Raw genomic sequence first — 17880 nt, 5'->3', positions numbered from 1 at the left:
CCGCAGGCCCTGCCATGTGCAACCTCTGTCAAACTGAAACCTGAGAGCACATGCCCGGTTTTAGCTCTCAGTGCCTATTCTTTGACTGTCAATGACCCTAGAGGACACTCCTGTCCTTCTCACACTCGGGTTCCAGCTCTCAACCAGCTAGCTGGGTCAGGCCTAGACCACTCAAAACTGTGGCTAAGAGACTCCCCAGACTATGCGCAGGCTTGGATAGTACGCCTCAGCTTGAGTTACATTTGTCACTTGCTGTGTACCTAACTACCTTAGTGTGCCAGGAGTGCTGTGGCAGGATATGGCAGACTGGGGTCCCTGCAACAATAGAAATTACTGTCACAGTGTTTGAAGGCTGGACATGCAGATCCAGATCCAGAGATTAGAAGTGGAGGCCAGGCTTGGCTTCTGAGAGCCCTGAGAGGGACAGTGCTGTTCCAAGCCTCCGCCCTTAAGGCAGAGAGGGCCAACACCTTTGTGTGTCTTTACAGCATTTATAACTAAATTTCTTTACCTTATAAGGACAGCATTTGTATGCATAGGGCCCCTCCTAATGCCCTCATCCTAACCTGATGGTCTCTGGTGGAGACTGTCACTATCCTCAAATAAGTCACTTTCTGAAGTGCAGGCAACATATGGATCTGGGGAGACACAATTTAGCTCAGTGATTTTTTTTTAGTTTGTTTCTTCATTGACATGGTAGGAGAAGAATTATCGAGTCCAGATAAGTACTGGACAGAACAGTGTGATAGTGTAAATGAAGCGATGACTATGAAGAAAACCAAAGCACTCTCCTTCATTTGTAAGACTATAAAAACATGTGCTAGTGCATGCCTTTAGTCTCAGCACTTGGAAAGCAGAGGCAGTTAAGTTTCTGAGTTCAAGGCCAGCCTGGTCTACAGAAAGAGTTCCAGGACAGCCAGTGCTACACAGAGAAACCCTGTCATGAAAACAACAAAAAAAGGTTTCCTGATGCAAAGTGGTACTATAAGACAGATTGGAGGCAGATTTCCCATATCCAAAGAAAACTCTTGGGGTTGTTGCTGCTGTGTTTTGATTTTTGAGACAGGGTTTCTCTGTGTAGCCCTAGATGTCTTGGAACTGGTTGTGTAGTTTGGTCTATAGAGTCCAAAATCAGCCCGTATGGTTGTCAGAACAATCTAGAAAAGAACAGAGAAAGAATCAGTCATCACATTCCATGCGGGAAAACACTTTTGGAAACAGTGCAATGAAATCTTAGGTTTCTTCCCCAAAAGTAATGGGATAAAGTACCTGCTGTTTGATGTTTATATTTACCCTGAGGTCACAGAGATAAACAGGCTGTTAAAGTAGGCAACAGAGGCCAACATAACAGATACTGCATGGAAACAGATGCTGGAAGACTAACAGCAAGGGCAGCAAATGCAAATCTACAAAAAGCAAGGAGAGACAAGTGTGTGAAGACTGAAGGCCAGTTAGAGTCAGGGTCAGACCCCTCTGAATCCTCCACAGTGAAATGCAAGGATCCTAGAATGAAACTCCAAACAGTTCCAGGGAGGTTAAAAGATGTTGTTGCATAAGGTTACAGGTCAGAGGCTAAGTAGTCATTCATGGAAACGTTTCCAATAAAGTGATCGCCATTTTTACAAATTAAGTTCATTGATATTAGAAATCTGTAAAATGTGCTTGCACTAAACACAACATTTCCTAACAATGCCAAGAAAAGCAGCCTCCACCATGAAACCTTTGACTGTGATCTCACCATAGGTTCTGAGTTGTCATTTTGTCCTGTAGACCTGCTGGCCAACGGTGCAGCCTGATTGAAATTTTGAGATTGCATCAGCATTTTGCTGGGAAAGTGTCTTAGTTAGGGTTACTATGATGAAACACCATGACCATAAGCTACATGGGAAAGAAAGGGTTTATTTCACTCACAATTCTATGAAACAGCTCATCATCAAAAGTAGTGAGAGCAGGAACTCAGGCATGGCAGGGACCTGGAGGCAGGAGCTCATGCAGAGGCTATGGAGGTATGCAGCATACTGCCTTGGTCACCCAAGGAAGAGCTTTCCAACTGCTTTCTTATATATAGAACCACTAGCCCAGGGATAGCACCACCCATAATTAGCTGGGAACTCCCCATCAATCACTAATAATTGAGAAAATGCCATACTTACAGGCTTCCTCATCACCCCATCATATGGAAGCCTAACTAATAGAGGTTCCATTCTCTCAGATGACTTTAACTTGTATTAAATTGACATAAAATTATTCAGCACAATTGACCCCCTGTCAACTTGACACACAAACAAATCACCATTAAGTCACAGCCTTTCCTTTCTTAGTCTTCTCCAAGAGTACACATTAATATTGATATCACAATATAAAATACTTTCAAACTTAAAAGTGTCACAGACTTACAAATTCAAACACTTGAAAACTTCAGTCTCTTTTAAAAGGTCCAAAGTCTCTTTTAACATCCAAAATCTCTCAACTCTAGGCTCCCATAAAATCAAAAGTAAAATAAGATTGCTTCTAATTTAAATTTTAAAAATTTAGGGAGAAAAAAAGAAGCTTCAATTAGCAAAAGATGAAAAAAAAAAAAACACTTTCTTACTTCCAGAGGAGAGAACTAGGGTATAGTCACAATCTGAATAAAGCAAAACCAAACTGCAATTGTGTAAGTAACCCAATAATCAATGTCTGGGATGGACTCACAATCTTCAGGACTCCTCCAAAGGGCTTGGGTCACTCCTCCAGCTCCGCCCTCTGCAGCACACACTGCTTGTCTTCTAGGCTCCAGCTGGCTCCACTCCACTGCCACTGCTGTTCTGGTGGTCATCCCACAGGGTCCCTTGATATAACTGGGTTGCACTTTCATCAGTAGCATTTCTTGGGCTCTCTTTAAGAACTCCATCCCTTTCACAAAGCGCCAAGCCTCAGCTGTTTTCCATGACCCCTTTCCTGCCTTCAAAACCAGGACTACCTGGGTGACTTTTACAAGGATGAAATACAACCTTGGCTGCCTCTGGAACACAGCTTCTCATGTGATGACTCTGAGGAAACACTTCCCAGAAGACTTCACCTCAAGGATGCTGGTCTATTCTCAGTCATGGCTGATTCTTCATCCCCAGCTGACCAGCATCCATTGCACCAGCAAAGCAAAGGTTTTACTTTAGTATTTCTGACCTCTTGCTAATCACAGCTGATTCTTCAGCTCCAGCTGACCAGACACCACAGATTCTTCATTCAAAAGACTCGGTAGAGTCTTTGCTTCCCTCTGAAACTTCACAAGCCAATCCTCATCGTCTGCATTGTTTCAACATTCTTGTCTTCCAAGCTCCTACAGAACGGCTTATTGAGTTCTCAACACTCAATGGATTTTCTAGGGTAGAATCCCAAAATCATTTCACAATGCTCCCCAGAACAACATGGTCAGGCCTGTCACAGCAGTACTCACTGTCCTGGTACCGACCTCTTTCTTAATCACTGTTCTCTTCCATTGCTCTGAAGAGACACCATGACCAACATAATTCTATTATTTTTAAAAAGCATTTAATTGGGGGCTGCTCATAGTTTCAGAAGGTAACTCCATTATCATTGTGGCAGGAAGCATGAGAGCTAGTATGGTACTGAAACAGCATCTGAGAGCTACATCCTGATCCGCAAGCAGACAGAGAGTCTGGGCCTGACATGGGTTTTTTAAAGCTCAAAGCCCACCCCCAAAGACATACTTCCAGCAACAAGGCCACACCTCCTGATCCTTCTCAAAAGGTGCCACTCCCTGGTGACTAAGCATTCAAATATAGGAGCCTATGTGGGCCATTCTTATTCAAACTACCTAAGAAAACAAAAGGTTGAATAGGACTGTGAGCCTCTCCTCTTTAGGGTTACCACACCCAGAAAATGCAGTAGCCATAGTTCCCTGTCTCATTCTGACAGCAGGCGGACTCTGTTGCCCCTTACATGGTCAACAGGTCAACTTGTCCCAAGCTCCACTTTAGCCCACCTCTCCTGCTCTCTCCAGCCCTAGGCTACTGAGCTTCTGCAGGCCAATCCAACCTCTTTACAGCAGCCTTACAAGTTGGTCTTACTCACTCCTCCTGATGGATACACTAGCTGAAAGTGACTTTTTCTTAAAAATAAATTGGCTTTTATTGAGATTGAATTCCTTCAGGTATCCAGCTGGGTTAAACTCAATGCAACAACTAGTTCTGATTAACTTGAAATGTTAATTATTCCACAAACACACATTTACTACTATCTTCAATCATTTAAAATATTAACAAAATTTTTACCAATTTTGTTGATATATCACAAATGTTAAGAATATATTACAATATATTTAAATATATTACAAATATAAACAAATGTTAAAAGTCAGAATAACTTGGTTGTCATGTTGAGAATGCAAATTGAGTTCCTTGAAATGGAATGGTAAGAAAGGATACATATTTTACATTTTTGTCAAGGTATTTTTCCCACTTGGTATTTATGTAGCATTTATTGGCCTAGAAGCAAATCTTAATACCTAAAACTTTAATTCCTGTTAGTCTAGAAAATTAATGAAAATCAATTTGTAAGATTTTGCGTCTACACAGGGATGGAGAATGAATGAGATCAAGATACATGATGTAGAAAAACACATAGAATAAATACATTTTATAATTAAAAGATTTTGCATGTATTGTCAGTATTTGAAGAGATGGTGTGCATATTAAAAGATGAAGCCACGTTGTATCTGGACGTATAAATTATAGCAAGCATCTGCTTAGAGACACCAACCTGCATGTTATTAGTGGTAGAGAAAGGTTGGAATAGAGACATAATGAGACAGGGAGCAGAGCTGACTTACTAGCTGCTGTAATGTACAGTCTGGCACAAGAGACGGTAGTAAACAGTTGTCATCTACTAAAATATGTTTCTAAGCAATGCCAAGTACTTTTCAGTGTGTTTTAATTTGCTTTGTAGATATTAAATTGTACTATGTAGGATCGGTGTTCATTTTCAAAATGGAAAATAACTCTCAATCCCCTTATCCACATATTGTACTTAAAAATGATAGCTATTGCTATTAACCCAATGTCTATAAAAATCTGAATTATGTTTAGAGCAAGTAATACACAAATATTCACTATATATGTATGTATATATATAATACATACTGTAAAGATATTTTTTATTCTCTCCTGTGTGTTTATACTTAATGGGAAAGGAAGTTAGAAGAAAAATCAATCTTTCCCAAATAGCCTCATTTAACCAAAAAAGGGGTGGAGGGATTTGGAAGAGGAGAGCATCTGTGATACCAAGTGGAGGAGATATTATTTAAATCCACAAACCAGACCATACAAAGCAGGATTTTATAAAGCTTAGCTTGTGTAATCACAGCCTGTATGAGATTAGACATTAGACATTAGACAGTACAAGAGCTGCACTCAACGCAGAGACAGAAAACAGAACACATGATTTAATTGCTCATTTCAGAGCACAGTCATTTATCTTCATTAATAATAGATGCATACTAGTAGCAAATAGTATTATTTTATACTTCTGTATTTTAAACATGATTGCATTACTTACTGTCTGGTTATTGTCAACAACGGGCTTAGAATTGTGAAATCTCAAGATAAGATGAAAAGTCAAGGGCTATCTAGAGCCCCAAAATATCTCAGCAAAGTTGTCACATGGCCAAGACTTAATACCCTCTAGAGATAAACGAACACATTTTCCAGGAGGTGTCACCTTTGAGCTGATGAAGGGTGGGTATTGGGTGTTTCTTACCTACAGAAGATACTGGCTCAGCGTTTATAAGATGCCCATCTCTAACCTAAGGGTGAGACTCCTTGAAATTTAGTAAGAGGCTAGTAATTTATAGCTAGCAAGTAAAATCCACAGACTTGAAAGCAGTGACACCCCCACTATCATACTAATAAAGTCAAGAACATAAAGACTGAACTTAGCAAGCTCTGGATGTGAACCTAAGGTTGAGATGAAAGACATCTTGGTTTCACAAATATCAGACCTCAACAAACTGAAAAGAAAGGCAAACATCAAAGAACCAGAATTTTTGCAGTTCAAGAATAAGCATGAAGCCAGGTGGCAGTGCACCCCTTTAATCCACACACTTCACTTGGGGACAGAGGCAGAAGGATGTCTGTCAGTTCAACCCAGCCTGTTCTACAGTGTGAGTACCAGGACAACCAGGACTACACAGAGAAACCCTGTCTCACAAAAACAAAAAGATAAAAAGAAGATAATAAGCAGAAGGAAATCAAACTAGCAACAATAATAAAACACGTAGGATTAGAAATAGTTCAGCAGTTAAGAATACACACTACCCTTGTAAAAGACCTGGATTCAGTTCCTCAGCACCCACATTGAGCAGCTTACAACCACTTTCATCTTCAGTTCCAGAAGATCTGACTCGTCTTCTGAGATCTTCTTATCTGTACACCCACATATGCATATGCACATAATTTAAAATAAAATAAATCTTTAAAAGAGCACAAAACAAATCAAAAACTAACATAAACAGAGGAGGGTGTATCAGTCTTACTAACCCCAAATTCCAAATAGGTGAGCCAAAAAAAAAAGGGGGTGGGGAGTAAGACATGTTAAAGATGCCATATTAAACTGAAGAAAACATGGATAAGTTTGTCAAGGAATCATGGTCTTATTTTTTTGTCAGACAGACAGGTAAAACCTCCAGCTCCAAAACTGAGAGTCTGTCTTTAAGGGCTACAGGTGGGATCTATTGAACCTCACCCCCATTTTTCCAGATTTGTGTATGATAAATGTACAATCCCAGAGCCTCATCAGTGCTAAAAGTAGCCCCATGTCTATAGCAACAAGACTTTAAATCTACCAAATTCAAACCCCAGTCCAGTCCAAAGCAGAGTTCATGCCCCCATATCCTATCATTTAAAACAACTCTCTTGAATTTGATGTTCATTTCTAAGAATGATGCTCCTTATGATATCAAAAATGAATCAATGATAATGTCCAGTGGATTTGCCCAACAGCTTTATACTACCTGGCAGTGTTGTAATAAAGACAATGGTTTTTTATAAGTAATTATGTTTACTGTCAACACATAGCATACTGTTTGTCTTTTCTGTAGATTCGTTTTAGAGATCTTTAAAATGCTATTTATTTTGTATTTCATTCCAGGGCATTCTTGGCTCAGGTTTCGCACTAAAAGTACAGGAACAGCACCGCCAGAAACATTTTGAGAAAAGAAGGAATCCAGCTGCCAACCTCATCCAGGTAAATGTCAGCGTGATAGGTAGATGGCAACATCTATCTCCAGTCATTCCTGTCGGATCATTTTTTAGTCACCACACTTCATTGCTTCCCGGAGCTCCTTACTGTTCTGTCTTCTAAAAAAGTGAAGTCAACCCCTAATGAACAGCCTAGAATTTGAACAGGTGTTGTCCCTTTCCCCAGTGACAACAGCAAATTATGTTTCTCAGAAAATGGGCTATGCCTTATTCAGATTAATTAACCATTCCCACCAACACTGCACAGAGGTCACCAGTCATGTCACTCCTGGAAGGACCTAATATGTTTTACGAATCACTGCGTGAAACATAATTGGTCATTAAGTGATGGTGCAGAATGCAGCATCATTCCTGGTTTCCCCATGACTTCCTCGAGCTCGTCGTATGCTTCTGTTGTGGAAAACAGAGATGTCTAGAATGTTGAGGTTTAGTGTCTGTGAGACTACTTCTAACATCTTTTAGGGAGATTGCCTGAAATACATTAGGTATTAGACTATATTAAATAATAAGCATATTGTTTGAAGCTAGTTCATAATACATCAGTTTTGTGTTAGCATTTCATTTCATTTTCAAAAACCCAGGATTTGTGCTAACATTTTTCTAAAATATTTATCATTTTTGCCATCCACGCTTTTTTGTTTGTTTTGGTGGAGGTTGTTGTTTGGTTTGGGATTGGGTTTTAACTTCCTTAGTGGTATAGTAGAGAGTATGGCTGTCACCCTTGTCCTGTGGGATTCGAACCAGGTGAAGAATCACAAGATAATTTTTCCTGGATCAGTGATATGAAGTTAGCATTTCACAATGAATACAATAGTTCTACATTTCCAAGTCCAAGCAGCCGAAGCCCCAGGCTTTGAACCTGGAGATGATGGGATGCATATGCCAGGCACTAGGAGATCGGTTTATATGTGACTATAGCAAGTGTGTTGCTTTACTTTAGATCTCTGCTTTGAGTGGCTGAACTGTTCTGTTGTAGCCACTGTGAGCCATCCCATTAGCCTTTGCCTGTGGCATGCCTTACTTCCAACAGAAGTGGAGATAGGAAAGGGGCTGTGTGGCTTAGTTCTATCCTTAAGGAAGTCTGTATCTAATGACTAAATAAGGGAACCAGTTTTAAACACAATACTATTTTACAATTGTTCATAGGAAATGAACCATCAGGCATGAATTTCAAGGCAAACCTCTGACAGTCACTATCTTTCCAGTGGTTTAAAAAAGAAATAAATGAGGGCTGGAGAGATGGATCAGCAGGGAAGAGTACTGGTTGCTCTGCCAGAAAATCCTAGTTCAATTCCCAGCACCCCCATGATGGTTCATGTCTTTCCATAATTAAAGGGTCAGTAACCTGACACCCTCCTCTGGCCTCTGCAAGTACCAGGCACCCACATGGTACACAGACATACATTCAGGCAAAGCACCCATACACATGAAAGTAAGTAAATAAAACTATTTTTAAATGATTGTCAATGAAAACAGTAAAATTACTTCCTTGCAGAAAAGGTCCCTAAGTTAATAGGACCTTAAGCTCCTTGGCCAGGGACTGGGAATAAAGTTTAATGGTGTCTTCATTAGCATGCATGAGTCCTTAGTTGAATCTCCAGTATTGAAAAGTCAGAAACCAAACAATAGTCCCATCATGATACAAGTGCACACAATAGGCTCACAGCATCCTCGCCACTTTTTGTCTGCAAGCACTCATCACTGATGTCCATGCTTCAAGGTTTCTACAGGTTGTTTTCCTCTCTTTACTATCTTGACCCTCCATATTCCTTCACTCTAGAACAGTTCACCAACCTGTGAGGGCAAAATTTGTTCAAGGGGCTCCCAGAATCCCACTGAGCAACAAGCTCTGTTTATGTATGGGACCAATAAACCATCTCGCAGATACTAAGCCTCCTAGAGCGTGAGCTGTCCCGTGGAGAAGCAAACCTTGCAAAAGTCTCCTGTGCACATCAGCTGTGACAATCCAGAGCTGTGCTGCCACACAGTAGCCATTAGTTACTATTTAAGCTCTGTGAATCAAAGATGAAAACCTGATTTCTAGACACTTATCAAATGTCTGGTCCCTTGTTAGTTGCCGTAGTGCACTGGACATGCCTCCAAGAATCACAGTAGGGACTTCTCATCTGCAGTGTCCTTATCACCTACTGAGTCCTGAGGAACGGTTTCCAACTGAACTTCAAAACCAGTTGGTTTTTTTGTGCAGCAAATCATTAGAGAAGTGGAATTTACATCTATCTCCACAATAAGATAACCTGAAATTGGTGTAGATGTCAACTGAACAGTTTAGCTCAGAGGCCTTGAGCTCTACTTTGTGCAACTTGATTATGTAACATACATTGTGATTAGCAAGTGAACTTGTAAAATGAAGGTAATAACAGAGTGACATTATGAATTTTATTTAAAATCCCAAATTGTTTGTGACAGAAAAGAGCACAAACTACATGACATAAAATCGAATTTGCTGATTTAGGAAATAGATGCCCCCTGATTCCAGTGGAATTACATTAATTTATGCTGCATAGGAACAGCATAATATTCATCTGTCCACTGCATCTCCTTTATATAGTCTGACAGATTCCAGGGAATTAGGCTTCAGCTATACATTATAGAAATCTATTTTTTTAGCTTAGATATGAATTTTTTTAAGGATAAAGTAGGTTGAAAAGCAAGTTTTGTTTGCTGATCTCTTCATTTCTTACCCCATAAACCTGCTGGTTTCCTGAATAAACAAAGCATGGGATCAAAGGCAATTTCATTTGTGCTAAGGCTGAGCCACACTCTTGCCACCGTGGCAAGTGAGATGCTCAAATTGCTTTTTCATTTGATTGGTGAAAGAACTAAATTAACCAGCATCTCAAGGATTTAGGGGAAAAAAAGTTGAAAAGCCCAGAAGCTCACAGCAAACTTAGCTGTGTCAATATTTCTGCGTGACTCATTTAAATTAACTTTTCAAGTGGAGCAGTCTGGGATACGAAATCGGCTCTCAGTAACATTCTGAATACCTGCTCAAATGTCACAACTTTTGTTAATAATGCCTAAGACTCACAGAGTCTTTTTTAGTTTGCAGAGTGCTTCCAACCCTTTGTATCACGTGATCATCAAGATTAGCCTCATCAGAGCTAGGACTAAAGCCTTGCTGAGTTCAAATCCAATACATGTATACAATGTTCCTCATCAAATCCACCCCTACTTCCTTCTTCCTATTTTCCCTGCTCCCCACCAACACATGTCCCTCCCAACTCTTTTTTTTGCCACCCACTGAGTCCAATTCATGATGTTCATATGTGTACCTGAGTATTGGATCATCCACTAGGATGATGGCCATCTACCCAAATAAAAGGGATGGATCTCCAGCCCAATCTATGCTGGAATTTTTAAGTAGCTTTATCTCCTATATGTACTCACAACTGCTGTGAGTCGTATGTAACTGTCATGTCACATCCAAAGGACAGCATTTCATAGCCCTCCTCCTCCTCCCCATCTTCTGGCTCTTATATTCTTCTGCTCCCACATCTTCAGTGTTCCCTGAGCCTTGGGGCTGATCATGGGTAGGGTTCAAAAATCAACATTGTGTCTTCCACAGGCATTATTGAGTTTTTGGGTAGGCACCAACAAATTCATCAGAGGTCTACAACAGAGGCTTATTCTGGAGATATCGAACCTGTTCCATGTAGAGTAACAACAACAACAATTCGATGAACTTTTGTAAAAAACAGTCCTGACAGAGCAGTGAGTGGAGGGTTGGAAGATTATCTTGCCATAAAGCTAACCGTTCCCAAAGAAAACATGCTGTGTATTGAACCTTTAGCTTTATGTAGTGAAATAGCTTGGTCTTCACTCAGCCATCCTAAAGGGAGGCTGCCAAGCTACAAGATGATGCACCCTTTATCATGCTTCAGTCACAAAGAACAGATTCAGAAAAACCAGATCACAGTTATTAAAACACGAAAGCAGAAAAATAAATGGGTGGAAACACAAGGTTGTAACTGTATCTCAGAAAATGCAATAAAAAGACAAGAAAGAAAGAAAATCGAAGGATCTTTGGTTGAGGTTCAAGACCCAGCTAACACAGATACCTCAGAGTACACTGAGTCCCAGGAAACTAAGGAGAGGGTTTTACCAGGTTAATAGCATCCTATGATTCTCTAGAAATAGAGGGCAGGTGTATCCATAGTAAGAGAGTCCACCAAATGTCTGCAGTATGAACCAAAACCTTCCACCAAATGCCTACACTATGAACCAAAACCTTCATACCAAAATTATCACAGAGACATATCAGAATGCTTGTAAAATCAGGCATTTTAAATGTTTCCAGAGTTGAGCATATCCAAAGGGTGAAGAATTGCATGACATCCAATATCTCACTAGAAACTCTGCTCCAAATGATATGACAGACTTTGAAGATTCCCCCCATGGAAGGCCTTACCCTCCCTGGGGAGAAGAAAGGGATGGGATAAGGGGTCTTTGGGGGGGGGCAGGGGAGGAGGGAAGGGAAAGGGAACTGGGATTGACATGCAAGGCAAGCTTGTTTCTAATTTAAAGTTTAGAAAAAGAAAAAAAATTCAACACTTTGAACTCCATTGTGAAGTAAATCCATTGTGAAGAAAGAGTACTGGCAACCTAGCATTCCACACCAAGCCAAACCATTCATGGAGCATGAGAATAATACAAAGACATTTAGAATCATCCAAGAGCCCCCAAAATGTACCTACTACTGTCCTAGTTTGCTTCCTTTTGCTGTGATAGAACATCATGCCCAAAAGCAGAATGGGGAGGAAAGGCTCATATGTCCCTGTCACAGTCCACCATCTAGGAAACTCAGAGCAGGAACCTGGAGTCAGGAACTGAAGCCATAAAGGAATGCCAACTGCCGTGTTTCTCCCCATGACTCACTCAGTCTGTTCTCTCTCTCTCTCTCTCTCTCTCTCTCTCTCTCTCTCTCTCTCTCTCTCTCTCTCTCTCTAGCTCTCTCTCTTCATCTTGACTACAGTTTCCCCTCCTTTCTCTCCTCCCAACTTTCCCTCCCCCTCCCCATCCACTCATTTCTCTTAAGAAAAGGACAGGCATCCCATGGGTGTCAGTTAAATATGACACATCAAGTTGCAGTAAGATTAGACACCTCCCCTTGTATTAAGGCTGGACAGCCAACCCAGTATGACGAATAGAGTCCCAAAAGCCTGCAAAAGATTCATAGATAACTGCCCCCACTGTTAGGAGTCCCATAAGAGGAACAAGCTACACAACTGTAACGTATAAGCAGAGTGCCTGGGTCCGTCCCATGCAGGCTCCCTGGTTGACAATGTAGTCTCTGTGAGCACAGGTTAGTTGATTCTGTGAGTTTTCTTGTGGTGAACTTGACCACTCTGGCACTTATCCTCCCCAGCCTGCTTCCTCAGGATTCCCTTTGGTCTGTCTAATGTTTTCTTCAACCTGCTTCTTTATGCCTCCCAGGGCTACCTGCCCAGGTATGGTACCACTCACCATGGGCTGGGCCCTTTCATAGAAATTATTAATCAAGATAATGCCCTACAGACTTACCTATATGCAACCGGATGGGGACATTTTCTCAAGGGAGGGGCAGGAACGGTGAGCAGGAGCTAAGCACGAGGGAACACATGGAAACAGAAGGGATAGGCTCTGTGATGCATTGCACTGCAAGGATTTTCCATTTCTTCAGGAAAGATCAGGAATGCCATAACTTTGCAATAGATAATGAAAGCAAACCCCAAAATGAAAAGACCGCAAATAAAGCAACTTATGTACTCATTTTAAATATACACAAATAAACACGAAAGAAAACATGGTTATAGCACTTACTGGCTAGTCAAACTAGATACACCCTGGCCTAACATACACACACACAAAACTGAATTATACTGATACTTTTTAAATTGGTATGCCAGAGACAATGTTGTAAGAATGCAAACACAGCTGGGCGGTGGTGGCGCATGCTTTTAATCCCAGCACTCAGGATTCTCTGTGAGTTTGAGACCAGCCTAGGCTACAAGAACTAGTTTCAGAACAGGCTCCAGAGCTACACAGAGAAACCGTGTCTCAAAAAAACAAACCAAAACAACAACAACAAAAAGAATGTAAGCACTAACAGCCAAAAACTGAGATACAAAAATGTCAGCAGGATGAGAAAAAACAAAGCTGGAATGTGAGTGTTCTACTTTATTGTCTCCCATAGTCAAAAACTGATTAATGATACTTAAATTTAAATAGAAGCATAATCCTTAAAAGAAAGAATTCTTAAGAGAAAAAAAGGAGAATTACTGTATGATCCAGTGACCCACCCATGGGTATGAATCAGAAGGACCCTAAGTCAGCAACCACAGAAATGTTTACACATACATGTTTGTTGCAGCACTATTCACACCAGCCAAGATACAGAGCCAATCTAGTACCCATCAACAGATGAATGAATAAGGGAAATGTGATAAGTGCATGCACACGCACACACACACACACACACACACACACACACACAGAGTGAATTTTTGTTCAGCCATGAAGAACAAAGTTATGTCATTAGCAGGAAAAAGGGTGGGACAAGAAATCATCCAGTTAAGTACAGTAAGCCATATCGCAAGCTTTGCCTATATTTAACTAAATAAGCCAATAAATATGTGTAAATCATGAAAGCAAACAAGAGAGTATTGAGGAGAAGAAGGAACATGAGATGGTGACAGAAGGCTGAACATGAGCCAAACACTTGATGGACACGCATGAAGATGTCAAAGTGCAAGGTGTTATTGAGTATATTCATTACTAAAATAGAAATTATACAAGAATCGAAGCATGTGAAAGGAGAAGTGACTGCTGGTTGACCGCTCTGTCTTTCAGGACTGGTGTCTTAAAACATGCTCCTTGAAAAATGCAAGTTCAGTGTTGGTCTGCCTTTGGATGGTCAGCTGAAATATTCTGAACAATTTTTAGAAAGAGTCAAACTACTCATAGCTGTACTGATCCAAACAATACAAACTGAACACTATCCACACAAAGAATTCTGTGGGCTTTGTACTTTCAACTCAGGACTGAAGTTCACATTTGTTTGCCTGCCTACGCTACCAGAATCACCAAATAAATAGCAAGTTTAGCCTTCATTTGCTTTTTGTTAACTTGTCCTTTCCAGTTACAGATGCCATGTAAATTGGTTAATTGGGATCTACAGGAATCCCTGGAGGGAACTATTTTATTTTATACTATGTGATTTGGACTTTAAATACAGGAACACTAGGTACTGGGACATATGAATGGGGAATTGAATTTCAATTGCTGGAAGCAATCAGTGGAACTCAAGGACAGGAGGTAGTTGCTAAGAATATAAGAGTATGTGGAGAACACCCATACAAGGAACATATGCTGACTGAGCAGGTTATGTTTAGGAAATACATGTATGTGCATATATGCCTGTAACAACAATTAATGAAAGAAGAGGCATGGTTTGAAAAGGAGCAAGGAGGGGTACATAAAAGGGTATGGGAGAAGAAAAGGAAAGGGGGAATGCTACAGTGATATTGTGGTCCCCAAAAATTAAAAGACATAAACAAATGCAAAAATAGTTCAACTGACACTCCCCACTTCCATGCTGACCATTAACTAATCTCAGCTCTGGAATAGATGTCACTTGACCCTTCTGTGTCTCACTTACACAGCATTTTTATAAGACAACATGGGCAAAAAAGTTGAGCTGTTAAACTCAATTTGATAGAAAAAGATGAAGAAATTAAGTCATATTGTATAGAAAGCCTTCAATTTTTCAAGATCTCTTCTCCCACCCCCGTGGTTTATGACACTTAACAGGTAATATTTGGCCCCATTTTTTGGCATAGTGTTATTGTGGTTTTTTCCCACTATTGTTGAATAATGCACAGCCCTGCAGGATATGTCTAGTTGTACAAAAGTCTTACTTTCCGAGTCTGGATCTCAGAAATGCATCATGACTCTGTGAAAACTGTTTAATTAAAGCAGCTATCTATACTTCCATACCAGCTAAGGATCTCAGGGCCTCACTCCAACAGAAGTGACTCCAGTAAGTGTAGCTTGGAATCTCAGCAGGAGGCTGAGTCTGGATGATCACCTCACATTCAGGAACATCTTGTGCTACAGTGGTGGCACTGTCTCCAACAACCAAAACTGAAAATAATAACAATATCTCTGTGTCTTATTAGCTAGTCTAGATCACTCTAAAAATTTTTTGTAAATAACCCCAAACACTAAAATTTCAAGAAAATAATATGCCAATTGTCTTATTATCTGCAAGACATCAAACTTCCATAGATTTATCGGTTAAATCAACACAAGCCATGTGAGCAAGCATTCAGGCAACGAATCCTGCTTGGGAAGTGTAAAATAAATGAATAAATAACCTTTAAAAACATAAAATCCCTCAGGGTCTACTCAGGTTCTAAATTTTTTCATGTCACTTCCTGAATATTTCACTGAAGTATAATGTGCAGACAGAAAAGTGTACATTTCCTAGGAGAACTGAGAAGTCCTATGTAGCCAACACTAAGAAAAACAAAATATGACTTCCCGGATACCCTTTCTCCATCACTATCCCACAAGGGGAACTGCTACACTACCATCCAACAGCATAGAGTATTTTCCCAACTTTATAGAAAGCTCTCTGTTGAGTCTTGTTTACAGTACCTGATATTAGTCACAGAAAGTCCATCCATATTGTCAAGCATAGTTACACTAAACTGTTGCTAGTTAGACACATTACAATATGTGATGATGTTACAAGACTTCTATTTTACACTACTAATTATAGATATATGGGCATTTCCAGCTTTAGTTTAAAAGCCAAAATGTAGTGCATACCTTTTTGGTGAATGTATTTAATCATACCTATTAAATTTACCTGGGAACGAATGTCTGTATCATAATGTATTCATACATTCAACTCAATAATACTTCCAGACAATTTTTCACAATAGTTGCAGCAATTTTTTAAATTTTTTGTCCAACTCAATAGTATTCTTAGAAAACAGAATTTAATTAGATCACTTTTTTCTTCACTGTGTTTCAAAATAATGACTGTTAGTTATACAGTAGGGATGTGACGCATCTAGATGTGTTTGCCACATAAAAATAGAACGTTCTAAGTAATGAATCATAATACAAGGTTTTCTCTAAAGAAACTGGAGCAAATGCTTGGCCATATATTTAGAGTGATTTTCAGGCTCATTGCAAAGGAATATATTTATCAAACTCCAAACTCTGCATGGAAAAGTAAGTATAGATGATTTCTCAAATGAACAGTTCAGAAGTCCTTCCAATCACTGCCATAAAGCAGTCAGGAAAATCCCCACTGAAGACTGTGACCAAGAGGCCATCATTTGAAGACACTTTTTCAACCTTCCCAAACTTGACTGAATTCCTTTACCTGACATTGGTGGTCTTGTCTACAAAACAGGGCTCTTAGTTCACACTTTGGTTGTAAGGATCACATCACAATGCTTTACGTTTTATATTCCAGAAATTACTGTATAATGAAGACAAATGATTCACCCTTTTCATTTCATTCTGTTTCCTGCTTTCTCTTGTGACCCTGTGTGCCATGTGCAGTGTGTTTGGCGTAGCTACGCAGCTGATGAGAAGTCTGTTTCCATTGCAACCTGGAAGCCACATCTGAAGGCCTTACACACCTGCAGCCCTACAAAGTAGGTATCAGTGGGACAGATGGTGCTGGAGTTGTCTTTTCTAGTTTGTTAAGCAAACCATACGTGTGCAGAAAAGTCCCAGTTTGGGACTTGTTTTATTCTCTCTGTTGCTCTTAAAGATGTCTAAACCTATTTAATAGCAACTGAACAGTGAAACTGCATGGAAATAGCATCACTCCTTATCAACCATAGGCCATGACTGAAGCCTTAAAGAATATAAATGATGTATAGATATGGTAGTTTTCTAATGTCTCCTCTTATAAAACCAAAGTTCTTGAAAAATTAAGCACCACCTGACCTACCACCTAAATTTAGAGGGTGACTGCTTGAAGAGCAGTATCTATGTGAATCACAGTTCTCATCTTTGGGAAATATGCTGGATAAACATAAAAGAGGAAGACTAGTTATAAAGCTGATAGAGCACCTCAAATGACAGAAGACAGAGGTCTACTAATATATTTGATTATCTGGCTTCCCACTCACAGCAGCTTTGGATTAAAAGTCATTCTGAGGTCAGGAAAAACTTAATAATGAGTCAAATTCTCTAAGTGCATCTCCTAGTACATTGTTCATATACTGGTTTCCTCTTGTATTTTCCCTTTTTTAAATGGGGGCAGAGAGGTGGAGGAGGATTGAGTCAAACATGTACTTTCCTCCTGTCTCCTTGAGGCCACCAGCCACGCCTTCACTCACTTTTCCTTGAAACCTCATGTCTCAGTCCCACGTACTGAAAAACAGTGACTCATCCCAAAGGACACAGCAGTCATTGGTGCCCAGGGGTCCTGACACAAATCACTCCAGAGATACTTCATTGTTATTGTGTTTCATAATCATTGCTGTTATTATGGTTGTTCTTTGTTAAGTTAGTGAAATGCGACAGAAATGGTGGCCTTTTCTCAAGAGTAATATCCAATGTGTGTATACATACACACATACACAAGAAACAAAAT

General features: G+C 40.0%; 1 protein-coding gene across 4 annotated transcripts in view; it reads left to right on the top strand.

Annotated features, from left to right (window-relative positions):
* The window catches only part of Kcnq5 (potassium voltage-gated channel subfamily Q member 5), a 500328-nt gene that overhangs the window by 410717 nt on the left and 71731 nt on the right, over positions 1-17880 (top strand). For all 4 annotated transcript variants that reach the window (XM_040729298.1, XM_021228536.2, XM_005072274.4 and 1 more), the window contains 2 exons: positions 7147-7242; positions 16836-16930. In XM_040729298.1, the coding sequence (XP_040585232.1) occupies positions 7147-7242; positions 16836-16930 (191 nt within the window). The remainder of the gene's footprint in view (positions 1-7146; positions 7243-16835; positions 16931-17880) is intronic.

The sequence above is a fragment of the Mesocricetus auratus genome, unplaced genomic scaffold, assembly GCF_017639785.1.
Source record: "Mesocricetus auratus isolate SY011 unplaced genomic scaffold, BCM_Maur_2.0 Super-Scaffold_100021, whole genome shotgun sequence".
In the NCBI taxonomy this organism is placed as follows: domain Eukaryota; kingdom Metazoa; phylum Chordata; class Mammalia; order Rodentia; family Cricetidae; genus Mesocricetus; species Mesocricetus auratus.
This window is presented reverse-complemented; position numbering and strand designations above follow the sequence as displayed.